At 36.6% G+C, this 27,737-nt stretch overlaps 1 protein-coding gene across 2 annotated transcripts; it reads right to left on the reverse strand.

Annotated features, from left to right (window-relative positions):
* Positions 1 to 737: 737 nt before the first annotated feature.
* On the reverse strand, positions 738 to 27,737 carry LOC114264484 (topless-related protein 4). 2 transcript variants are annotated; one of them, XM_082903376.1, is made up of 26 exons: positions 27,546 to 27,737; positions 27,206 to 27,299; positions 26,367 to 26,546; positions 26,111 to 26,224; positions 25,834 to 25,992; positions 25,563 to 25,746; positions 25,332 to 25,455; positions 24,927 to 25,042; positions 22,694 to 22,862; positions 22,461 to 22,570; positions 22,295 to 22,364; positions 22,082 to 22,155; positions 21,814 to 21,909; positions 21,644 to 21,739; positions 9,959 to 10,086; positions 9,589 to 9,823; positions 9,334 to 9,498; positions 9,165 to 9,257; positions 5,646 to 5,792; positions 4,419 to 4,529; positions 4,138 to 4,317; positions 3,448 to 3,576; positions 3,122 to 3,217; positions 2,119 to 2,307; positions 1,629 to 1,795; positions 738 to 1,377 (listed from the first exon to the last, which is right to left on the reverse strand). In XM_082903376.1, exons 2-26 carry the CDS (start codon positions 27,283 to 27,285, stop codon positions 1,179 to 1,181), a joined length of 3,411 nt encoding a protein of 1,136 aa, XP_082759502.1. In that variant the 5' UTR covers positions 27,286 to 27,299; positions 27,546 to 27,737; the 3' UTR covers positions 738 to 1,178. The 2 variants fall into 2 exon arrangements, with proteins under 2 accessions (XP_082759502.1, XP_028060923.2); XM_028205122.2 differs by having other exon boundaries at positions 24,906 to 25,042.

Consider the following 27,737-nt stretch of genomic DNA (forward strand, 5'->3'; position numbering starts at 1 on the left):
GATTAAAAAATTATAAATTGGGTTGAGTTAGGTGTCCAAAAGAGTGGATTAAGTGTCCGGAAAAATAGATTAGACTGTTCGATATAAAACTTTGACTAAATTACATATATATAAAAATAAATAAATATTTCCATGGTGCTCAATTGAACACCCATGCTTGGTTATAGAGTCACCGCTGCCCACCATCCACATTAGTTTTAATCGATTTAATTTTATTAAAAAAAAAAATCAATATAATTATATCAAAATTACAAAGCTGACTGCATTTTTCTCAAATCTCAAAAAAGTATATTGTAATTTTACCCTTTCAAAATCCCAACCTACGAGTGACTATAGGACATGTTTGATTGGAAAGATTAGAGCATGGAATTAGAATTATTAATCCGTTGATCCAATTATCTTATGTTTATTTTGACATTTTATTTTAGAATTATTAATCCAATGGATAGTTAATCCAATAAATTTGTAAGATTATTAGTAATAGAGTAGGGGTGGGATTGTAAATACCACACTAATTTGATAAGATTATTAATACATCACTATTAGTCTTGTGGAAGCAAACATAGCCATAAGGTACTATTTGGTGCACCAAAATGATGTAGAAAGGACAAGATGATCATTCATTAGCCTCCTATGAATGAACACTCCCTGCAACCACACTGCCACTCAAATTCATATGGATCAGTCGCCGAGAGATCAAAAAAATAAAATAAAATAGATGCGGGAAAGAAATCAGCTAAGCCTGCTAAACTCCTTTACTATAAAAGAACAAATTAATTTACATGTATCTTTTTCTGAGTAACTGAAATGGAGGTGAAAAAAAATTTAAAAAATAAATAAAAAAAGAAAACCAGGGCCACCAGCCAAACCTACTCATCATCTCCTTCCCAAATCCCTTTAAAATTGAAACAGACCTCCACCAAAGCTTCTTATAAATTTACATAACAGACCTAAACTTTAAAGAACATCCTAATGAAAAAGAATCAGTATCATCTCTAGGATTCGAATAAATTTCCCGATACCTACTAGGCTGGCTTCAAGTACACCCTACATCTGTAAGACCTAGACCTAGCAGCTTTACTTACCAACAAGAATCTTCCAGTTTCCCCTCAAGAATAAAATTATGGCGGGACCAGGGAGTGAAACGACATGAAAAAGTGATAGTCAAAGAACCGTCTTCACCTTTGGGGTTGATCTGAATTGGCTGCACCAGCTGTGGTGCTGGGCCCAGCACCATTTTCATTCGGAGGGTGGGTTCCCCATTTCCCTTCTGCTTCAAGTGGCTCGAGGATATGGACTCCACCATCGGTAAGTCCCAAGGCAAATTGGTGAGGTTCTGATGGATGTGCAGCAATGACAAGAGGATAAACTCTCAAGCTGTAAAAGTAAAATGTTAGATGCTTGAAAATAACAATAATGTTAGGAACACTAATTAGTGTAACCAACAAACATACTAACTAAACACAATGTTAGGTGGGTCCCACGTCAAGTGGAAGAACAAACATGCACATCTTGTGTCTTGGTATGTTTGTTGGTACACTAACTAGTGAATCTAGCATTACAAGAAAATAAAGGTAAAAGAAAAGGATTCATTTTAGCACTTTGTAAGTAATCAGAAAAATATTCACCTTGGATTCGTAGGTAGATAGGAATTAGGGCTAATTCGACATCTCAATCGGAGTGATGAAGCAGTGAGAACCCCAACACTTCCATCTTCAAAACTGACATATATTGATTGGCTATCACAGGAATATGTAGCATGTGTAATTGGACCACTTGCTTCACGGGGGACCCACTATTTTCAGAAACACAAGTCGAAAATAGAAATATTAGAAGCAAGGACTAATAACAAATTCCTGGCTGAACTAATAACAATCATCAAACAACCAGAACCCAGTTCTGTTTCTAAATAATTTACCAAATAATGTCGAGAGACAAGACATACAACACACAGGCCAATGATACAGAGATATGCACGTAAAGCACTGATGATAAGTGTATATTTAGAGTATCAGGAAGAAAGAAAAAAAATCTGATGGATCATCCTATGCTTGGAACTTCCAGATAGCCAAGATGTTTAATCCTAATATTTAATAGGAGAAAAATTATATACTTCACCTGCTTAAGACATTCAAGCTTAGAAGCTTCATATATGGCAATCTGAGTTTCATGGACAGCCAGAAAATGAATCTGATCATGGTGAAATTGTACACAGGTATCTGCAAGAGGATTCGGTGTTCGCCCGCTTGGAACCTGCAAGTATCTACTTGTTTGCTTCTCCCATCCATCTGTGCTCCAAACACACAGCTGTAAAGACCCAAATGAGCATCACTGACCGGTTAATTCCAACATGCAACATTTTCGCTATTTATACAGTAGTTCTGGAATGAGCAATGATGCATAGAACAAAAGTCTAAAAATGGAGTAATATATTTGGTTTTTTAGAGAGGAGCTAAATAACTAAGAAACAACATATGCATAAAATGAGTGTACCTGAGTTGAGAATGCTTAGATTGATGGGTTATAAGACTAGAGAAGATAGAAATAGAAATGAATATATCTGTGAAATGGTAAGAGTAGAGCTTGTTGAAGGTAAGTCGAGAAATAGCATGTTAAGATCATTTGATCATGTACAATGAATACCTATAGATGCAACAGTAAGGAAGACTGATAATGGAGATGCTAAGGGGGAAAGGAAGACCTACGCTGACATAGGATGCAGTAGTAAAAAAATATATGAATTTATTTAATTTAACTAAGTATATAGCCCTTGATAGAGTTGAATAGCATAAAAGGGATTTATAGCCGACCCTACTTGACTAGGACACAAGGCTTTATTTTGGTTTGGTTTGATTAGAGAAGAACCAAACAACTAAACGCAGAGAGTATTTACAGACTCCAAGCATATATTCTACGAGATATTAATTTTGAAGTTCCAATGTCGTATAGTTCCTAATCATGTGGCCTAAGCCATATCACGTTGTAAGAGTAAAGAGGCTGCATGCCAGCTGAGCACAATATAGTGGAGTGTTTCAGCAACTAAATTATCACAGGGTATTTTTTGTCCTTTTGGCGACAAGCATCAAGAAAATGAACATACACATGGCCCCCAATTTCTTACCTGAGAATCAGCACCTGAAGAAACCAGCACATTGAGAACATTAGAGAAGGCAACGCCTGTTATTCTTTTCTGATGGCCTTTGAGCTTGGTTTTGACCTACACAAACAGAACACACTGAACATTACATGGTGATCCCACTTAACAACAATTTAACTCACAAACTTGATATGTGTCCACAAATGATTGCCACAGGAAATTACGATATTAAGATTAGACATATCAATTGATTTTGATTGACAACATTTTAACCATACAGAATATTAACATGACAGCCAATTTATAGACATATTTAAAACACAAGCTTAAGCTTTAGTTTAAACAGTAACCTCATCAACTCGGACGTTATATATTTGGATAGAAGAGTCCTCCATGCCTATTGCAATGATATTATTGTCTTGAGGATGGAATGCTAGAGATGTTGCTGCAGGTGGAGGGGGCATGAATGTCGTCATTGTCTGCATTAGAAAAACCAGAGCAATAAATGTAACAAGATCGAAAAAGAATAAAAAGCTAGCGAAACACAATGGAGGGCAAAAGCCTACTAAAATACCTTCAAATGTTAGTAATTTAACGTCACCTACTGATCATTTGTTCTTCATTCACTTGACAATTTTATTAATTATTTATCCTTTCTGAAGATGGGTTCATTATTTTAGGTTTTATTATTTAAATAAAGCCAGCTTATTTTTTGAACCAAGAGGATTAAATGTTTCAGAAAATGAATTAAAGTTGAAAAGAGTACAATAAAATTTCTTATTTTGAACAGCAACGGTGCTAGGGACCCCCAGTGGGGGGCACCCCCAGCACCCCCAGTTTTTTTTCATTGGTCCATAATTTTTTTTTTTTTTTTTTTATCCTTTCTTTCCAATCACCCACAGCCACGTGGGCTGGTGGTCACTGGGGGTCCGGGGGGACTGGGGGTCTGCCGCATTTTTCTTTGAACAGTTAGTACAATATTAATAAAGTAGACCGTATTTGAGCAGAGATAAAGAAGAGTCTGTGCAGGAGTCATTTACCTTGAATGTCATCATATTAAATAAAGAGATTTTCCCTCCTGAAGCTGACATAATGTAAGAGTCATTCTTTGAAAGTGCAAAGCACGGAACAGCATCTTCAGGGTTTGTATCATTAATATCATTTGTCATCAATATTCCACTTGAAGGTTGCCAAAGCTGTGGTGCAACACTAGCAGTTGCCTACAACAGGCAGACAGATTGAGCTAATTGTGTAAGTGGCGAGCTTATGCATATTAATGTCACAGAATGTCAATGCAAGTTTCTTGCAAAGATGACTATACCTTGCCAGTCACGTTCCGTTCATTTCTCTGCCATTTCCAGAGCCTGTGCACTGCATTGGCTGATAGTGCCAAAATAGCAAGTCCAGAATTTGTATAAATCAACCTGGAAACCTGAAATGTGGAAGTATAATAAAAGGGACAATATAAAAATGAACTATAAAATCTCAACAGACTCTACTCCAGAAGATCTCAAGCAAAACTTGAATAGAAACTAATCTGCATATTGTTTTACAACTTGCAAGAAGTTCCAAGAATTCTATCACAAACTAAAAAGCTCTCAAGAAATGTATATTCATCAACTCCTCTAAACGAGCTAAGTATCTGTGTTGAACACTCAACACTTGGGTGTAAGGGAATGTGATATGCGTCCGACATGTCTAGTTCATCTTGCACCTAGTATGCATGTCTCGCAATTGAGTTATAATATTATAACAATCCATAAAACTCTCATATCATGCATAAATACTCTTGTAAATCCAATTTTACACTAGATAATAAAAGAAGAATATCAAGAAATGTGAATATCTAGCCGTGTCCCAGTGTCCTTGGACATATTAATTACAAGAATCAGATGCTTAGACACAACCCCACACCCGACTCCCATATACAGGTCGATGTAACATATATTCAACCTTTTCTTGATCTATATAAAATTCAGCCAAATCCATCCTATTCCCTGTGGTGCCAGTGTCCATTTCTGCATATCAGCAGAGAGAGCAGTGGTGTTGGTCGAGTCCAGAGAATATATGCATGTAGAATGTCTTGAATAACTAAATTGTCCTATTTTGAAACCATATAAGCAGGAGCAAAATTCAAATAACTTAAGTTCAAGCAATAAAAAAATTTAAAAATATGAGCCAAGCAACTTTTAACTGCTTTTAATATGCCCATTAATAAAGAAACTTATTACTTTTTTTTTTGTTCAGAGGAAAAAAATGAAGTTTATTATTAACTAACTCAATGATGTATTCTACTTTAATTTAATGTAAAGGATGTGACTATTGTATCAACAGCATAATTAGGGATATGTGTGTGTGTGTGTGTGTGTGTGTGTGAGAGAGAGAGAGACAGAGAGAGAGAATCCAGTAAATTTTATTTAAAATTTAGGTAGTCAGCATTCCACCAGTGGTACAAACAGCTAAGCGTATGTTGAAATATAGAAAAGATTGTAAGAAGTAAAAATCAATACAATAATTTCTAATAGGCCTGAATAGAGTGGACCCATACCCTCATTGCTGTCAAACTATCTGGGAGCTTCAGGGATCGACATTGTGATTGTTCATTGATTTCTGTCAGTTTCCAGATCCTAGATTCGTCTACCGACTCATCAGCTATTTTGGGTTTTACATCTGCCAAACTTCGATCATCACCATTCTACAGGAACTCAAAAGAATAAAGGTTGATCATGCAATGCACAAGGATTTTAGTAAAACAAAACAGAAGGTGATCAAAAATAAATAAATTGTTAGAATTTACCTACACCTACCACCACCTACTACCACACCTACTACACCTACCACCAATTTACCATCACCTACTCCTCACCTACTACCCAAACCCTCTCCTATATAATGAGCTACTCTGCTTTGTAATTAAAACACATCAATGTATCAGATCAATCATAAACTCATCAATCAATAATACATAAATTTCTACATGGTATCAGAGCAAGGTTGAGAATTTAGTGATTCCGCTTCACCGGCGGACGGCAGCCTCGCCTTGGCCGTCCGCCGGACAAACCCAAAATTTCTTCTTCAATGGCAGATTCTTCAACAACACTGTCAAGCCACCACCACTGCCACTCCGCAACCGGGCCAGCATCACCCACACCCACACCCACTATCTCCAAACAGGATTTGGCGTCTCTGTCAAGAGGCGTGTTCATGCGCTGTGACACAAGGTTCCACTCCCTTGGTCCACACTGTTTTACATACGCACGCAACAGAGCATCCTCTTCAGGTCGCCACCGCTGCGTACACCCTCTCTCTCTCTCACTCTCTATACGTATATATCGTTCACTCTGTTCTGTATATATATAGCCTTTTCGTCGGAAGCACCACCGGAACTCACGTAAGCACATTCCTTTATACACATCAGCCAACCACAAGAGAGAGAAAGGGGGTTGAAATCTCGTCCTTAGCCCTTTTCTTCTCCTCCGCGTGACACATCTTTTCCTCTGCCAAAGTCTGGATCTTGAGGATTATTCTGCTGGAAAATATTTATTCTCTCCACTTTGACTATTGTTTCAATTGGGTCATGCTCTGTGAAAGAGTTTATATCTTCTAAGTTGTTCTGAATTACTCTTGTTTTCAACTACCAACTGATGAGCAATGGCAGAAAGTAGTATTAGTGTGGGAATGGCAGAAAATGAGGTCCGAACTCTAAAAGCAGCGCTTTGTGACCAATTCCACCAGTGCACTCTCCTGACCGATTCCCTCATCCCTCCGCCATATGCCCATAACATAATAATCATTCTCAATTGCCCCACATGGGCATGTCTCTCCTCACCTTTCTTTATTTTATATATATATATATATATATATTTTTATATTATATTATTCCACCAGTGCTTAGTGCTTAGTCCACCAGTGCTTTTTTTATTATATTATTCCACCAGTGTTTTTTTTTTTTATATTATATATATAATTTTTTTTTTTTATTCTCTCAGTGCTTAGTCCACCACCTCACTTCCCTCTTTTTCTTTATTTCTTTTACACATTTTTCCACGATCAGTGAGCCAGTTTTTTTTTTTCAAATAATTTTTCATTACATTTTTTTATTTCAAAAAAAAAAAAACAAAAACAACTTCAAATTTGCACAACACATCATATTTTATTCATCTCCGGGATCCACCCCGATCACAATTTTACACCAAAAAAAAAAAAAAAAAAAAAAAAAAAAAAAAAAAAAACCCACCAAACAAACACAAACAGCACACCCACATCCCCAGGGGGATTTTTCTTCTCTACTCTGCTGCAGGTCTCTTCTTCTTGCCTCCGTCTTGGACGGCCCTTGATGGTGTTGCCTCTGGATTTCCCACGCCACCGAGCACTACTCCCTGCTCCTCCACTGCAGCATATGGCGGCCCTCCAAATCGGAACATCACGGTGGCCTTCCGCTTCAGCTCCTTGTTTTCTGCCCTTAGCACGCTTATCTCTGCTCGCGCATCCTTATACATGCGTTGGAGCAGAGCCAGTTGGGCGTTTAAATGCTGCACCTCATTTGTTCTACTCTGCAGCCGGTTCGACAAGTTTGTGACCGCCGTCATGCTTTCCACACATGCCTTCAAGGTATACTGATTGGCCTCCACATCTGACTGCACTGCCATTCTTTGCTCCACAGACTGCATCGGAAAGTTCAACGGAGCAAACTCCGGGGCACTTGGTTGAGGTTCCAGTGCCACCGCACCAGTTCTCTCTCTTGTTGACTCGTTGAGGTCGGGAAAGAGGGTGAGCAGTCCACGGGAAGACGATGAAGCCATTTTCTAGGCAACAGCGTGTTACACAGTATCTCTCTCAGAAATCTCTCTCAGAAAACAAAGTGTTACAGAATCTCTCTCAGAAATCTCTCTCAGAATATCTCTCGCAGGTTTTTTTGTCTCAGACTCTGCCTCAGCCTCAGCCTCCGTCTTATAGCCGAGGCAACCACGCGCATCGCGCGCCTCTTGCCATCAGCCGACAAACGGGCACGCAAGCCAAGGCGCCCACGTGCCTCGCCATCATGTCCGGCACACCTTTTGATGAATTGGACACGCCTTTTCATGGCACGCCTTTTTATGGATTGGGCACGCCTTTTGATGGCACGCCTTTTTTGAAAAATTGGGCGCACCTTTTGAGGATGCGATTTTTTAAGGGGTCCGACAAGACTCTGTAAACTGTCCCGACATTGATTCCGGTTAGCTCCTTTATGGGTCCGACAAGACTCTGTAAACTGTCCCGACATTGATTCCGGTTAGCTCCTTTATGGGTCCGACAAGACTCTGTAAACTGTCCCGACATAGATTCCGGTTAGTTTCTACATGGGTCCGACAAGACTCTGTAAACTGTCCCGACATAGATTCCGGTTAGTTTCTACAAGGGTCCAGCAAGACTCCGTAAACTGTCACCACAACTGTCACAATACTGTCTTCTACAACGGTCCGACATGACCCCATAAACTGTCTTCTACAACGGTCCGACATGACCCCATAAACTGTCCTCTACACCGTTATGACACCATCATACAGTGTCCTCTACCACGTTATGACACCACCATACAGTGTCTTCACCAACGGTCTGACACGACCATACAGTGTCTCCTATCTTTTTTTTTATTTTTATGTATTTTCTTGTTTTGTTCCTCTCTCCAAACTCAAGTTGGTTAGTTTCTATCCTCCTTGAGTTTGCGGGGGGCTGTTAGAATTTACCTACACCTACCACCACCTACTACCACACCTACTACACCTACCACCAATTTACCCTCACCTACTCCTCACCTACTACCCAAACCCTCTCCTATATAATGAGCTACTCTGCTTTGTAATTAAAACACATCAATGTATCAGATCAATCATAAACTCATCAATCAATAATACATAAATTTCTACATAAATAAAACAAAAAACAAGCATGTGAAGCAGACTTTTAAGTTTTATCAAAGTGACGTGAAACAATATGCATAATAATATTAAAAAATACATAAATAAAAAAATAAAAAATAAAACTGTGCTCGTTTTAGAAACTGGATTCCCCACACACCAACACTCACCATTGGAACAACGGATGCCATTGGAGCAGCTCTATCTATGATGCTAGATCCAACAGGTGTATTAGCAGCACCGAATGTTCCCATTGTAGGTGCCTATATATATACATGAAACATTTTAAAATTATATATTTGCACAAAAGCTGTTAGAAGAAGTTAAAAATCACTTTACCTTCACAACACCCGCAGAGCCAAATCTAGAACCACCAAATGGATGACTTTCAACCGTCCGTAGTAGTCTCATCCCATCTGTATTTGCAAGAATTTTGATACCACTATCATTTGTTGAAACAGCCAACAATATCCCTTCCTTGTTGAATCGGATACATGGACAAGCCTGGAGATATATTTCAGACAAGAATGGTTGGTTAGGAAGGGGGATCCTGGCAGAAAGATCTACATTAAATTACATGCATCAAACAATTACCGGTAATCCACCCTCTGCATCAGTAGTTATCAATAAGTTAAGACTGTCCATGTCCCAAAATTTGACCATGAACTCATCACCAGCTGCCAAGAATCGGTTCTTTGTGGTATCAAATTGCATGATCCCTGCCGATCGCTTCCCAAGACCATGATAGGAACGCTTCACAGCTCCCTCACTTTCATTCCATTCCACAAGGTATGAATCTCCTTCTTTATTGGTCCCACAGGAGAACAACCTACCACATGCCCATTAGATCATGAAACCATCGCTTTAGTAGGAAATACCATGTATTGTACTTCATAAATATCAACCCCTCACAAATAATAAATAAGGAAACCAGAATAATGGAAAGTAAGATAATTTTCTGAACCTGGTCCCATCAGCACTGTACGCCATTGTGGTCGATGAATGACCTGGAGCATCATAGTCAACTCTAGAACCCAGGTTATCATACAACCACGCCTTTATTTTCCCATCTGTTGCCGTTGAAAAGATAAACTGGGATAAAAAAGTGAAAAAATAAATATAAGTCATATATAATAAAAATAATAAGGCCTCGTTTGGAAACTCAGCTTTTAGGCTAAAAAAACCAAAAAGCTAAAAAGAAGTCAAAAAGTCAAGACACTTAAAAAGCCAAAACACCACCAAAAAAGCAAATCATATACACCAGTCATTCACATTTTTCCATAAATTTTAAATAAATAAATAAATCATTCCCAAAACATTAACTTTTTTCACCTCATAAAAAAGCTAAAAAGCCAAAAAGTCACCAAAAAGGCCAAACCCCAAATGAGGCCTAAATGTGTATAAACCAAATAATCTATAAATTGAAAAAATAAAACAGAAGGAATCTACATAAGAGCCAAATTCACCTTCAAAACAATAGTTACAATAGAGTAGTCTAGCATATTCATGTACTTCCATTCTTTTTATTTTTATTTTTATGCATTTCCAAGTGAACTTTAAATGTGCAAGTATCCCTTTTCATTCTTCTTTAGATCAGTAGAAGTGTATTAGCAGGTTGCATCTCATTTAGGGATTTTAGACAAACTTGAATTCAAATGTAGTCTAAGCATAACCTATTAACATATTCAATTGAAAATTGTCTTGGGTTGAATATCAAAATCCCAATTAATGATCAAAATATCAACCAAAAGTGTCATAGATCAACATAACATTTGGCGAATCCCTTTATGGAAATGTCTAAAAGATTTCGTGAATGTAACTTCTAGACCCTCCAAATTGTCGTTATCAAAATTCCATTGTAAAGACATCAAATTCTCGTTATCAAAATCTGAGAGGGAAAAAAATATAACGTAAGTAAAACTGACGTAATACCAGGCAATTAAAGCATTTAAAACACTTAAGTACTGTTTCGTACCACTTTTTAATTTATAGTTTCAAAAATAAAAATAAAATTATAACTTCATCGCTTTTTTGCTAAAAATAAGAGCAGAAAAGAAAAACTATGTTCGAAACTCACTTTAGAAAGTGATTTAATTTTACAATTATTTTTCTTTTTGGTAAACCTATTAAAGTTAGTATATTGCAATTTCCATGTGTATGCATTAATATCTGTGCACACGTGATCACAGGCGCACACAAGCTTATAAATAAACATCAATTGGTGTATATGGAGGTATATCTATGCACTTCTAGGTTTGAATACATGCAGGTGTCACTATAATGGAATATTGAATGGATATGAATTTAACATTTGAATTTGTCCTCCTCTTCATATAATTAATAAGTTTCTACAAGTGCCAGTTGGCCATTGAGTTGGAAGAGGAATGTTGGCCATTGGGATCTAGGATGAGATGTTGAGAATCGGACAGAGATGGAAGAGGAATGTTGATAATGACCATATGATGGTGGTTGCATAGGTAGCACTCGATTTTGCCTGTAATTTGGACTGTAGTGCAATGATAGAGGTGATGGGTGACATGGTGGCAGCGATTGTTATGGACGTGATGGGAAAATATGGTAATAATAATGTGGTGGTGAAGAAGATGGAGGCAACAACAGACATACTAATGGTAGGATGGTGGTGGCAGTAACAACTAACAACAGTGATGGTGGTGGCAGCCTATGTTGCATGGACTTGGCAGAAGTGTCAGACATAGATACGTGTCTAAGAGTTGGATTCTCCATTTTTTCTGATTTTAGGATATGGGGACACCGATTAAAAGTTGGATATGGGTATGGGGATACATTTATTTATATATATATATATATATTTAAAAAAATATGATGAGTTCTAAAAATATATGATGAGTTTTAAATTCATTTTTTTTTTAAATAATAACAAATAAAAATCATTATAGGCATAAAAATAAAATTAATTAATAAATTCAAGATTCTAAGAAAAAATACAATGTAGAGAAAAAATCTAAAAATGAATACTAACAAACTTTAAAACACACATACCAATGTACAAATTAAAAAAATGGCTACTTATATCAAGTATAAAAGATAGTAAAATATCCTTTTAATAAATGAAATTCCTTTTATCTAACCAAATAAAAAAAGAGAGCTATAAAAGAGTCTTGCCTTCTGGCAAGAGTTCCAATAAAAGAGTCCCAGGAGAAGAGAGAGAAAATGAGAGATAGACAAAATCAGAAAAGAGAGAGAACGAGAGAGACGTCGATCAATCGATCAAACAACGTCGGAGTCTTCGTGAAGTCCATCATCAACGGCTTCAAAACAACGCCATACACAAGTACATCTCTGATCCTCCTCCTCCTCCTCCTTCTTCTTCTTCGTCAACGGTCATCTGTAGTCAGCCGTGTCCGTCACAAGGATGATGTGTTTGACTCAAGTCCCGCACCCATATCCGTGTCGTGTCGTGTCGTGCCGACACGGGTACTCTAGCCGAAACCGGCGACTCCATGTAACATAGGTGGCAGCAACAATGGTAGTGACAGTGACAAAGCAAACATCATACTACATTTTTTTAACTAAAATCCGAATCTTGAATTTTGGGTAAAAAATTTTCTTTGAATAGACAAAATTAGGATTTAAGATGTGCAACTCTCTTATTTCGTTGGACACAAAACTTAAGTCTATATTTAACTGTGGGTGTGTCAAACAATCAACTGGTCATGTTTCTGGTCCAGACAAATCACCAAAACTACTTGCACTAGAAAACCGGCCTACAATGTAAAAACCGAAGTGAAACCCAGTTCCAATTTGTAGGAACTGCTTGGAAGAATGCTGGAGTTGTGTTTGTGAGAATATTAGATTGATTGTGTAAATAAATTAGATTGTGTGAATATTAGATTGATTGTAAGAATATTAGATTTATTTTTATTCCCTTTTTTAGTCTTAGGCCTAATCAGATGTATTCAAGGTTCTGAAAAACAGTTGCAGTCGCCGCAACGGTGGCGATAGCATGGTTGTGGGGTGTAAAAGCCGTAGCATAACAGTTGCAGTAACCGGAATCATGAATTTTTTTATTTTTCATACAATTTGAAAAAAATTTACCGATACACTTTTTTTTTTCCATAATCATATTTATTGGATTTTAAAATAAACATTGATCAATTTTTGTAAATTTTTAATATATGTCATAAATCCATATTACGCTTGTGGCAAAAAAAAAAAAAAAAAATTATTGGACTTAAATATATAAAATTATTTTTTTAATTATTATACTTGTGGAAGCATATGCAAATTTTAACTTGAATAGTTTTAAAAAAATAAACTATACATGCTAATGTAATCATATAAAAATTAAAAAAATAAATTATGAAGAATTTTCTTTTTTGGGGTTTGGATCACTTGAATATTCATTTTCTTTTTGGATAACCTGTAAATAAAAATAAAATAAAATAAAATAAAAATTGACATGTATAAAATATGTATTAATATATAATTTTACAAAAAAATCAATTACTAACTATTATATATAAGATAAACAATAACAAAAGTAATAGAATAAATAAGAGCTAAATATATAAATATATTTTTTAATCAAGCCAAATAGATAATGATCACACTTATTATTATTATTATTATTATTATTATTATTATTATTATTATTATTATCAAACAATATATAGATAGACACACACACAAACAAAATGGTTGAATGATAGCAACTGAATAGAATAGCTTAAGTCTTACAGTTTCAACAAATCAATAACATGTTCTTCATCTTCCCTCTTCTCTCTCTCTCTATCTCTTACTCCTCCATCTTCCCTCTTTATCTTCCTTCCTCTCTCTATCCCTCTTTTCCCATTTTCAGCTTGTTTTTTTGTTTTTTTTTTTTTGAAAGAAGCAGTTCGGAACCGTTTCGTAACGGTGCGTTACGGCACAGTTATGACCGCTACAGCAACCACTACGGCTGACACATCTGTGAATCTCAATCACACCTCAAAAGCAACTGTAACGGATGGCGGTAACCACCACAACCGTTACGTAACTGAGTTACGTAACGGTTACGGTCACTTTTTAAAACCTTAGATGTACTCTTTATATTTTACACCATTGAATCTACAAGTTTCTCATAGAACTTACATGGTATCAAAGCCTATCACCATCGTCAGAACCTTAGCACTGAAATCTGCCCCTCGTTGCTGCTCTCTCTCTCTCTCATTCTGGTTTGTTGTCACGAGGTCCTCTCACAATCGAGTTCGCAAGGTCCCTCTTCCTCTGTCTATGGTAGCGACGACTCACCCTTGGTTCGCGACCACCGAAGATCTTCATCAATTCTGGCTTGCAACCACCGTCGACCACCAACAACCTTCATCTAGTCCAACCTCAATCAAAACCCTAATTTCGCGAGAAACCCAAGTCTCACAATCGCCATCTGATTCTTCTCTTTCTCTCTACTTTGCAACCTGAATCTTTTCTCTCTCCCTCTACTTTGATCATACTACTCTTGAGGGTTCAACAGTTGGACACTAAGTGTTAATCCCACTTTTTAGTTTATTACACTTCAACCCATTACTTTTTGGTTTATTGCGATATCAGAGGATAAAATTCAAGCCATCAATTGCAAACTTGTTGGTGCCAATTATGTCTATTGATCTAGTGTTACAAAGAATTTTCTTCTTAGTCGGAAAAAATGGTAATATGTTTCTGATTCTATTTCACATCCATCAAATCCGAAAAAATATAGATATATGGCTGCTGGTAACACTTAGGATTGTAATAATGCTTAAGTTCTGACTTGGTTTCACAACTTGGTAGAAGACCATATTGGAATGATATTTTCCAAATATAACACTACCAAGGAGGTGTAGGGTTATTTATTGGGCATGTATCAACAGTCCAACTTTGCCATATAGTATGAATTGGAATCTGCTATTCAGGGTGCACATCAACGGGATTGGTTTATTCAGGATTTCTACATTGAGATGACAGGTCTCTAGGATCAACTGGCTCTCATGGAGCCATCTAGCCTCAAAGTACTTGATGATTATTTACAATTTTAGGAGGAAGGTCATTTGGTGCAGTCCTTAACAGCTCTTTCTTCTCAGTTTGAGGCTATCCGGGGTCACTATTGTAAAAGGCGCACCTAGGCACAAGGCACAACGAGGCGCAGCTTGTACAAGTTGTACAAGCCCAAGTGAGGCGCATTCAAAGAGGCTCAATGAGGCGTGCGCCTTAAGCGCTTAAGGTGCAAGGCGTAGGAAAAGTGTGATTTATGCATGATTCTATTTTTGGGTATTATTTAATCCTAGCCGTCAATTTTACTCTTTTTCTTGGTTTATGATGTAAATATATGTGCCATCACACTAGATTAAAACTCTTAAAAATATATGTATATATATACATCGATACATCAAACATCTAAAAACCCTAACAAAGAAAAATCCTAAAGTGGACAAGATAGCAGTAGCTCCTCCTTCTCCAAATTCCGGTAGCTTCTTCATCTCCAACTTCCGATAACTTCCTCTCCAGATTTTAGGTATATTTTCCTCTTCTTTTTTTCTTATTCTCCTCTTTTCTCTTTTTCTTCTTTTTCTTCTGCAATTGCTGGGTTTGATTTCCACCCCCGTGCTTCTTCATTTCCCCTTCTCCTCCTCATTCTCCTCCAGGTGCTTTTATTTTTTTCTCTTCTTCTCTTCTTTTTTTTTTTCTTCCCCTTCCAAATTTCAATTTGCTTATTCTCCTTCGTCTTCTCTGATTTTCTCTTCTGTTTACTGATTTTCTACTTCAATTTCCTCCTCTTTTCTTCTAGTTTACTATTGTCTTTCAAAGATGTTCCAAAGTATCTTTAGCCCCATACATACTGCATTATCAAGATAAAGTTCTCTTCTTTTTTGTTTGCCTTACTTTGTTTTAGTAGTTATAAAATGTGAATTCTTTATTTTCATTATGTTAATGTCCAAATTATTAGTCTATTTTAATTTATCTAATTTTTATTGAAAGGTGTGCCTTGCTTCAATGAAGCATGCACCTCACCTTATGCCTAAGCCCCAAGAAACCTTCAGCGCCCTGGTGTGCCTTGAGCCTTTAAAAACATTGTTAAAGGTGGCATTCTTCATCGTTCTCCTCTCCCTTCTATGGATGTTATAGTTCGTGAGCTTCTTTCAGAGGAAATCCATCTCAAGACAACCAATCAAACTCTGTCTCCTTCAGTCTTCTTAGCTCCTGCTCCACCTCCACTATTGTTGATCCCATCTAATCATCCATTCCAGGCTTCTGCTCGACCCAAGAAGGGGCTCCTGGCTTCAAACGAGTGTCTTTCTGCCATTAGAAGGGTCATTGGAAATATCATTGTCCCAAGAAGGGACATCCGCCTGCTTAGGCTTCTCAACAGTCTCAGAACCAGTTTCAGACTCCTCTGAGTGTTTTTCGGCCTCCTGCCACTTGTACTGCATCTGGTCCAGCTTCTGATCCTGACTTAGCTTCCTTGACTGCTCAGATTGCTCAACTTCAGCATATGTTGTCTACTTCCCAGCCATCCTCATCTGCCTCCGCTATTACCTCCCTTCATTCAGGTTTGCATGGATCCTTTTCAGGTATCTCTTCTTTTGTCAGGCTTTTTAACTCTGGTACTTCTCATCATATGACCCATCATCTCTCTTTACTTCAAAACTATATCCCCCTTCCATTTCCTATTACTGTTAATCCTACTAATGGGTATAGTATGTATGTTCTATCCATTGGGTTTGTCGTACCATCTAACATGTCTTGCCATCACTATTCCATCTGTCATTTATGTTCCCAAGTTATCTGTCAATTTACTATCTATCAGTCAACTTGATGCTTTCGGTTTTGATGTTATCATTTCTTCTTCTGTTTGTTATGTGCAGGATCGGATGTCTAAGCAGTATATTGGGACCGGTCATAAAGTTAAGAGACCTTTATGTGATGGAAAGCTTGCATCTCCCTCTGTACACCTCTCCGACTGCTCTTTCATACTTTTAGTTAGATTCTTAGTTGAATAAGTTTTATTTGTGACATTTTAGATTCGGTCATTTATTTGTTGACTGCTTAAGGTATTTAAATCAATCAGGATTGTTGAACAAGGTTTCCCTTAATCAAATTAATGAATGTTGGGGGGTGTAAACTCGTTAAAAAGACGACATTACCTTTTAATAAGAATACTTCTATTTCTAATACACCACTTTCTTTTGTCTATAATATGATGTTTGGGACCCTTCTCCCGTTCTCACCAAAGAGGGTTGTGCATACTATGCGTCATTTGTTGATGATTGCACCCGTTACACTTGGGTTTATCTTATGACTCATAAGTCTGACTTCTATCAGATATAATGTAATTTTCAGTCTATGATCACTAACCAGTTTGGGTTTACTATTAAAATGTTGTAGTCTGACATAGGTGGGGACTATGAAGCACCGACACGTTCCCAGGGCCTGCGTACGAGTGTCAGACACGTGTCGGACACGGACACACGTCGGACATGCGGTGGACATGTGACCGACACTCTCTCTAACGTGTCCTCTTTTTTTTTTTTTTTGAATTTTTGCAGTCGGAAACGCCATAGACACGTGACACTTTCCGGACACGCCTAAGGTGGATCGAAGCCCTAACTGTTGGAGAGAGAGAGAGAGAGAGGAGAGGAGAGGAGACAGAGAAAAAGATCAAGAGAGGAGAGAAGACAGAGATCGAGGGAGGAGAGGAGAGGAGACAGAGAAAGAGAAAGAGACAGAGACAGAGAAAGAGATCGAGGGAGGAGAGGAGAGGAGCCCTAACCTGTTCAAATCAATTGAAGAAGCTAAGGTATTCTTCGTCTACTATCTTCCTTCTTCGCCTCGTCCTCTTCGTCTTCTGCCTCCATCTTCTTCTCCTCCCTTCTCTTCGGCTTCAACTTCTCCTGTTTTCTCTCTCTCTGATTTCTGTTTCCCCCCTTTTGCTGATTCACTTTCCCCTCTTTTTTATTTCACCGATTTCTCTCTTTTTTTTTCTTCTTTTTTTTTATCCTTAGTTTTGTTAAACCTAAAATTCATAAAACAAATTATTTTTATTTAAAAAAACTCATTTTTTATTAAATTTTTTTTAAAAATATGTTTATTAATTTTATTATTATTGTAATTGTATAAAAATTAATGATTTTCTTTTTATTTTAGATATATAATAAATAAATAAAATTATATATATTAAACGTATCCCCAGCGTGTCATGTCCCCCATTTTTTTTTAAATTTGCGTGTCCCCGTATCCGTGTCGTATCTGTATCGTATCTCGTGTCCGTGTCCGTGCTTCATAGGGTGGGAAATACTTTAAAACTAAGTTTTATGAGTATTAAACTAATTTGGGTATCATTCGCCAAACCTCCTGTTTTGATACACCCGCCTAGAATGGCAAGGTTGAGCGTAAACATTGTCACTTATTTGAGATTGCTCGGTCTTTGCTTCTCTCTTCTTTGTTTTGGCCTCATTCTGGGGTGAGGCAATTCTTCTTCTGTTTTTCTTCTCAACCGTATGCCCACTCCCCTTCTCTCTAGTCGCCCTTTTCTCTAATCATTCTCCTTATGAGGTTCTGTTCTCCCAAAACCCCAATTACTTCCTCCTTTATGCCTTTGGGTCAGCCTGTTTGGTCCTTCTTTTTCGTAAAGATAGGACCAAACTTAATGCTCTTTCTGTCCCGTCGCCTTTATGTCTCGATGTTGCCTTTCTCGAACGTTTGTCCTACTTTTAGCTTCCTCCTATCACTGCCCCTATTTCTAAAGAGGATTTGGTTCACATTGATCCATTTCCTTATGAGGTTCCGCTGAACGAGTACATCTCTACTGTCCCTCATGAGCTTGTTCCTTCTCCTTCTCTTTCTCTCTCTACTGTTAGTTTATTCTCATCGCAAGGCTTTTCCCCCACTAATTGTTTCCGCCCCTGCTGCTAATCCTCTTGCTTCTGATTACACTGATCCTGATGACTGTCGGTATCTCCTTCATTAATGTAAGGCTGTAGTAAAGCTTGATTTTTCTAATACATGTTTTTTTCCTTCATAGTGCACCTTTTTTTCTGCTATTCATTCCTTTCAGAATACCAATCTTATAAAGAGACATGTCAGGATCCTAATTAGGTACGAGCTATGGAGGATTAGTTGTCTACATTGCAGAAGACTACTACTTGGAAACTGGTTTCTTTACCTGTTGGCAAGAATCTAGTTTGTTGCAAAAGTCAAGACGCATACTGATGTTTCTCTCGATCACTAGGTTTCTCACAGGAATATGGTCTTGATTACGAGGAGACTTTTGTCCCCATCACTAAGATAAGTAATGTTCGAACTTTGATTTTGTTGCTGCTGTCCGTCATTGGCCTCTCTATCAAATGGATATTAAGAATACTTTTTTTAATAGCCATCTCACTGAAGAGGTTTACATGCATCCTCCCCCTGGCCTTTCTTATTCCTTTGGACAAATTTGTCGTCTTCAACGTGCTTTTTTAGTTTGAAGCAATCTCTTCGTACTTGGCATGATCACTTTTAGACGATTATTACTCAACTTGGGTTTCATCCTTGTGTCCAGGATTCTGGTTTATTTGTTCTCCACACCTCTGCTGGGTTTGTTGCCCTGTTATTTTATGTTGGTGATATGATCATCACTGGCTCTAACTCTTCTGTTATCTCTGAAGTTAAAAAACATCTCTTCTGCACCTTTAAAATGAAGAATCTGGGTCTTTTGCGGTATTTTCTCAGTATTGAGGTAGTTTCTTCTCCTAAGAGGTATTTTCTGTCTCGAGTCAAATATGCTAATGAAGTTATTCACCATGCTAGTTTCACTGATACTAGACCACCAAGTCCGAAGAAGAAGTGGATGATAAGAGTAAACCTTGAAAGATAATACCTCTGAGATAGTAGAGAATCCAAACCAAGACTGCCCAATGTGTGGAACAAGGAGCAGAGACAATTGGCTGACCATATGAACAGTATAAGCAAGATCAGGACGAGTGACAATCAGATAGACCAAACAACCAACAAGCTTGTGATATGTGGTAGGATCATCCAGTGGGGCTACCTCAATATCGATTGAGCTTAATGTGGTACGATCATCCAATCATCCACTGCTAAGATTGTCTTGCTTCCTTGTCTCTTGTCTGATTTAGGTGTTACTCAATCATCTCCTACGTCTCTCTACTGTGACAATCGTAGCGTTGTTCAGATTGCCCATAACACTATTTTTTATGAGCACACAAAGCACATTGAGATTGATTGTTACTTCATCTGCCAGCATTTGCAATCTAGCTCTATTTTGCTTCCGTTCATTCCGTCTGCTTTACAACTTGTTGATTTCTTTACAAAGACTCATACTACTACTCGATTTCAGTTTCTACTTGACAAACTCCCTGTGTTTTTTGTTAAAACACCTTCAGTTTGAGTGAGGGTGTGAGAATATTAGATTTATTCTTATTTCCTTTTTTAGTCTTAGGTCTAGAACTATTATATAAATCAGATGTACTCTTTGCATTTTACACAATTGAATATACTAGTTTCTCATAAAACTTGCAATTGCAATTTTATTGAATGGGAAAAGATCCAAAACTTACAAAAATCCAATCGATGTGGGAATGGATGCCTCACAGAACATGATCTTATCTGATGTGGGAACTGGAAAATACAAATTAATTTAAGAACATGTGCACCATCATGTTTTGGAATCTCACCAACAGTACTTCAAATGAACAAAACCAAGTTTTATCATTTTATTTTACATGTGAACAAAGATAATATATATTCCACATTACCAACTTTCCAATATGAATAAACAACCTCAGCAAAATCAAATTGTTCTTACAAGGTGAGGTATTTTTTTTTAGTCTGAATCACCTAATGTTCTCTACAATCTACACATTTGATTGTTTTGTGCTTGATGAGTGCGGATGAGAGAATGCCGTGTTTGAATAATATGTTTAATATGTTAATAAAAAACAATTAAAAGAAATATTTAAGAAAATCTTGGTTTGGTAATTTTATAATTTTTCTTTACATATAATGTTAAATATATTTATAATAAATATGACATCGTGATTTGATTCCGATTCACCCGATGGTTGAACTAGTAACCCTTGACCCAGTCCCTTTTCTGGTTTGCTCAATGATACAGGTTGCAAAACATTAAACACTTTGAAGCAGACACATACTATCATAAAAAAATATTGACAGATTCCTTACTGAAAAATGAGAAGAACAGCGTAGAGTATGACAATTTATATTGTTTGTTCCTTAAACCCAGAATCCTTTTTTTCTTTCCACACAAACACATGCGCGCACGCACACCAAAAAAAGAAAAGAAAAAGCAGAGCTAAATTTTGCATGTTTTCTGTAATATATACTAAATAGTAAATGGATAATACCTGAATGCTTTCTGGTTTGCACAATGGTACAGGTTTCAAAACATTAAACACTTTGAAGCATACACATACTATCATAAGAAAATATTGACAGATTCCTAACTGAAAAATGAGAACATGGTACAGTATGACAATTTATATTGTTTGTTCCTTAAACCCGGAATCCTTTTTTTCTTTCTGACACACACACATGCGCACGACCGCACCAAAAAAAAGAAAAAAGAAAAGAAAAAGAGAAGAGCTGTATTTTGCATGCTTTCTGTAATATATACTAAATAGAAAATGGATAATACCTGAATGCTTTCCTTGTGATGTGGACATACAGAATAGACAGGTGCTTCATGACCCTTGAAAGTATACTGCTTATTCCCTGTAACTGCGTCCCACACCTGTAGAAATTTAAGCCTTTATGACCAAAGTCCAACCCTCAGCATTGCTTGAAGCTGTGATATAGAAAACAAACCTTAATGAGCCGATCCTCCCCACACGTGACAATAGAAAGTTGTTTGTTTGGATAAGAGAAAGCAAGATCATTAACACTACCAGCATGAGCATCAATCTGGATAACCAAAACAAAGTATTTAATTAAAAAGCTATGTTTGAAATATGTATGTGAAAAGATTGAAAGCAAGCTCTGAACATCAGAGATAATGACAAAAGAAAATAAATAAATAAAAGGAGAAAGAAAATCAATGGACTCCCATCCCATGTTATTGATTGATGGCACAAACCTCTAGGTGGTTTCGTACATCATCTCCACCATGGTAGGAATATATTTGCACGATGTGCTTGGAGTATGCAACACCTGAAGTAAGGGATATTAGAACTAACAGCCTTCCAACTTCATTCTCAGCATTTTAGTTGCACTATATCGTCAAGTATCAACATGCAGAAAAAGAACAATAATGAACAGTTTAAAGCACAAAAAAATTCTTTCAACATACCAAACAAGGTACCATCAGGACTCCAAATCACACGGTTGATTGATGCAGTATAATCATTGGCCATAGATGCCTGACAAAATCACAAATGATATTTGGTGACTCTAAGGAGGAATCCAGCATATACTTGTGTTTACTCAAGTTACTTGTGAGCTATAGGCTGCCAAACCTGCAAAGGCATTGAGCATGTTGCAAGGTCCCAAACCTTGAAATTCCTAGCAGCAAGCCTCTCCCGACTACCTAGCTCCCATACCATGATCTCTCCCATGTTTGTTCCAACTACAATTAATTATCAAAGATACAACACACCGGAACAAAACCAATCAACAAGCAAGCAAATATCCAGCATCCATAAAGCTAATCAACCATAAAAACAAGAAGTTGAGGACAAAAGGAACTAACCAAGTAATAGAATTTGTTGAACTGGATGGAAATCCATACTCTTTACAGCTGAACCTTGATTTAAAGTCATAACAACAGCCTTGGGCAAATCATCAGAAGAGTATGAACTCTGACCATGGGTCTGAGCAGTGTATCCAACAGGCAGAATATTAATAGGCAGATTATTGACCTGTAAATGAAATTGTGGAAATGTAGAAGCAATTAAACTCAACTTCCAACATGAAAACATACATTAAACTAGAGGCTCTACGTAAGTTAGCCTTCAAAATGCATTTAAGGCTCATTTTGCTCCTCTTCAAACAGTTAACATGCACAGAATTCAAAAGTTGAATAAGCAAACACAAAGCACGAGGATATGCACAAGCCCACACAGCTAGTTAGATTGCCTTCCTCATATCAAACGAGCAAATATTGACCAAATATAAAAGCTTCACCTAGGCATGTATGAGATAAGGCATCATACATAGAGACTTTTCTCAAAAATACATTCAGCTGACAGCAGCTAAAATCAATTAAAAATACAAATTCATTATGCACGTCACTTTGTTTCTATTTTTAAGCTTCAGTCAAATGCATTCAATATTTTCTTTTCATTTCTTGTATCACCCTGATTCTCTCATTTAGTTGCATATATTTGTAAAGAGAAATGTTAGAGATCATGAAAATTTTGTCATGAAAAGGATCATGAAAAATTTGTGATCCTTAGATAATCTTGATTAGTGTGTGGTGTTTTATTGTAAGTGTAATCCAAAGGTCACAAATCTTTCATGACCATTTTCATGAAAGACTTTTCTTGATACCTAGCATTGCTGATTTGTAAACTTATAGGGTTGAAAACTCACCGAAGATCAAGGACAATTTAAGAAAAAAAAGTACACAGGAAATGGCTGCTATTTTGAGAAATTGTTCAACTATGCAATATCTCAAACTCATTTTTCTTTGTTATTAAATAAATACCTTCTTGTTTCCAAAAGCACTAGTTGCTTCAATTCAACTAGTAAAGAGATTCCACATTACTAAAACCGAAACTCCATTATAAAAATGATTCCAAATTCGTAACACCCATTTTAGAACCATTACTCCATTGCACAGTAGCACTCTTAACACATTTGAACCACATGAATTACAGATGCAAGAATACAGACACGCCACAGATACGACACTAACATGCTGACATGACAATTTTTTATTTATTTTTTTAAAATGAAGGACATGGCACGTGAGGACATAAGCAAAATATATAGTTTATATATTTATTATAGACATATATCATATATATGAACAACATTAAACTCAGAACCAAACTGGGTGCTCCTTTTTTTATGTCACATATATGAACATTTCACTTTGGGACAATAAAAAAATAAACAAATAAACAAATTTAAAATTTAAAAAAAACAAAAACAAAAACAAAAGCAAAACAAAACAAAACAAAACAAAAACAACAACATAACCCTAATTCATAAAGTTTAAAGAATTACCCAATTGGGACTAGCCCAGTTGGCCGAAGCCCTTACACCTCACTAGAAGGTCAAGGGTTGGACTCCCCATTCCTCATGCTATGGCCTCCAATGTATCAAAAAAAAAAAGTTTGAAGGATGAGGGATTAATAGGCATAAATTTACATCGTTTTATTTTTTATTTTTCACTATTGCGTTATTTTGTTCAAACTTATAATGTGGTTTCGTAAGCAATGAACATGTGTGTCCAATGTGTGTCTGGGGTCTAAATTTATTATTGTTTAAATAATGATTTGTGACAAGTGTCAACATGTGTTTGGAAGTGTTCGATAAGTGTTGGTGCCCAACACGGGCACAACACCTTAAAACTGTTCATGTTTCTTAGGTTTTCCCATTGTGCCACACTTGATGACATAGGGCATCCTGTACTAGATGCTGCATTAAAGGTTCCAGTCATATACATACTTAAAAAATAAAATAAAATAAACTCCCAATTCAGAGAAATTTCAAGCAATTCCATGAATCATGCCATTACCATTTGGGGGGGGGGGGGGGGGGGGGGGATCCACAAATCAAACCATATAAGAGCTTCAAAAAAATTAGTACAAATCTTTCAACCATGTTAAAAAGAAATATATATATATATGTATATGTATATATAGAAATTAAATAAGCAAAGCTCTAACTTTTGGTGATAAAACCCCTAAGTCTAGTAATACAGCTTAGACTTCCACCAAGTCCATGGGAAATACAGAGGAATTGTTGTGCAGTACTTCTTCTGACATTCCAAAAGGCCTCAGTCTCTTCAACACATGTTCAGAATCTGCTGTCTGATAGTCCACAGCTGCATTATTTGTAGGAGGAGTCCTGGGGCGCTTTAGAATAGCGGCTACAAATGAAAAAAAAAAATACACATGGTAAAAGGCCTGAGCAATGAGAAAGCTTAGGTTGATTGGATGAGAGAGAGAGAGAGAGAGTTAAATCATGGAAAATTCTTCTTAAAAAATAAAACAATTAGAGATCAGTTTAATAATTTGGTTCAATGACACAAGCTGGAATACATCTTCTCACTAAGATCTTTGTACATTTATAAATGTCTTCAGTATATGCCAACAAATTATACAATCATTAACCACTAAGTAGTAAGTAGGAAAGGATTTATAGAATGCTTAAAATACCAGCATTATTTGGTGCATTGAAACCAATGGGTCCAGCAGAAGTAGAGGGGTGAGGAACTGGAGATGGATTAGCCATCCATCCTGCAAGAGATGTTGGCAGAGAAGCTGGTGCAGCCTGGAATGGCTTTAAAAACAGAAAAGAAAAACACGCACAAAACAAGTCAAACTTCTAGGAATGAAAATTTTAAAACAGCCAATGAACTGGAATGGATCCTTTGTACTTTCACTTACACCATGAGCACCCAGGGGTGGAAAAACCCCAGCTTTAGGAACACCACCCATTAGTGGATTGGTTACAGGGGAAGGGGCACGAGCACCATTTGGCTGTGACTGTCCACAAGAATGGTCTACAAACAGGGTTTTTATGTCAGGGTTAGGCTTTGGATTCTTGCAAAGCTGGTGCTGCCAATTCAAGCTGCAACACAACATATTGGAGCGTCAACCAAAGATAACTATCTTAACTGGAAGAAAAACTCAACTCTGCAAACACAAAAAAATTGACCTTTGGTTAATTAGCGTCCGCAGTCTCGAATTCTTCAAGTTAGGAAAAGCTAGCTTATCACGAAACAAAGGGTTTGCTTCAATCAGCTTTTTAAGTTCAGCAAGCATTATACCCCTAGCAGACTTGGTATCTCCATATTTCGATAGCTGCTCATTATCTCTGTAGTTCAGCATATTGTTGTTAGAAACCATAAACAATACATCAAAAGTTCGATAAATGAGATATGTAACATCATGGAACCAACAAATACAATTCTTCAAGCCTAGTTTTTCGATACCTAAAGTTCTCCAATGTTAAAAGCTGTGTTATTTCTTTAAAGAGATCCTCATTAAAAGCACAAAAAACTTTCAAGTCCTTCACCAGAATATCCACAGCTTTAGCACGATCCTTACTATAATTAAACAACAAAAAAAATAGCGAAGTATTAAGAAATGTTCAAGTCAAAACAAGCTAAAAAACAATTAAAATAGAAACAAAGCTAACAAAGACCCGCAACACAGAGATGCCTTCAGTAACATCAGTTTACCACCTACCTGTCTAGGGCTTCTAGGTACTTTTGCTTTCGGATCTCAAAGAAGATCTTCATGGAATATCTGTTATCATCAACCTTTGTGAATCCAGACAAATACTTCTCCACCTCATCCCAATCCCCATTTGTCACCATTTCCTCAAAATATCTCATGTTAAAGAAAAACCCTGACTGTTGCTCCAGCCTCCAACATACAAATAAAAATGAAAAAACATAATAAAATTTAGCTCAATCACACCAAAAAAAAAAAAAAGATATAATATATAGATATATATATACTCCATACCTACATACATCTATGTAGTAATCTCCGTTTGGTTGTTCTGAAAATGGAGGACAGTAAGGACACTAATCTATAAGTCTTGACATCTCGGGTTTTGGTTTCCAGGAAATGGATAACCATCTAAGCTAAAACAAACTCTAGGTTCCAGTTTGATTGATTAAAAAAATAATGAAAAGTCAAAATTTCCATTTCCTGAAGTTTTATATATCTTCCCCTAGCCATCATTTTCTTAGCAAACAAACAGAATGAGAGAAATGGCACAAAAAAATATTGAAAAATACGAAATAAAAGACAATTAAGCATAATCTATAAATCTTGGCATCTTGGATTTTGGTTTCCATGAAATGGATAACCATTTAAGCTAAAACAGCTTCTCTAGGTTCACCTAAGCTAGGTTCAAGTCTAATCGATTTATTAAAATAAATAATTAAAAGTCAACTTTCCTGAATTTTTTTCTTTCTTCCCTTTTTCCATCATTTTCTTACCAAACAAACATAAACGGAAACAGCACCAAAAAAAAGTATTGAAAAACTCGAAATAAGAGACAAATTGAGCCTTACTTGTGAACACTGTCCTTAAATTTCTCTTCATCGAGAAATTGAAGAATAAGAAAGACAAGTTCTCTGCTGAGAGACGACATGATTGCCTTCAAACCTGCAACAAAATAACATGAAAATAACCAAATCTAAGCCCACACAGATCGACATCAACAGAACAAAATGAACAAACTTCAACAACAAACAATTCACAAGTTACAAACAAGAACACATCAAACAACACAGTTCTCACTCCAATTATTCAGTCCACAAAAACAAATCAAATGCATATACATAGATTGATATACATAGATATATAGACATGCTTGGATATAAAAATTGAGGAGAGAGAGAGAGCTCGTACCTTTGATTGAATGAGAGAGAAATGAACAGATCGGAGTTTTTTTTTTTTTTCCCTTTTTGCAGAAAACGAGAACGCAGATAGCGAGAGGTCCTTTTTACTAGTCTCTCTCTCTCTAGGATTTGAAGGAGAGAGAAAGAAGAAGAGAGAGATGTGAAGCCAAGAACAAAGGGTTTAAGACAAAATAAAATAGTT

The sequence above is a fragment of the Camellia sinensis genome, chromosome 13 (assembly GCF_055761805.1).
Source record: "Camellia sinensis isolate YWXY chromosome 13, ASM5576180v1, whole genome shotgun sequence".
NCBI lineage: Eukaryota > Viridiplantae > Streptophyta > Magnoliopsida > Ericales > Theaceae > Camellia > Camellia sinensis.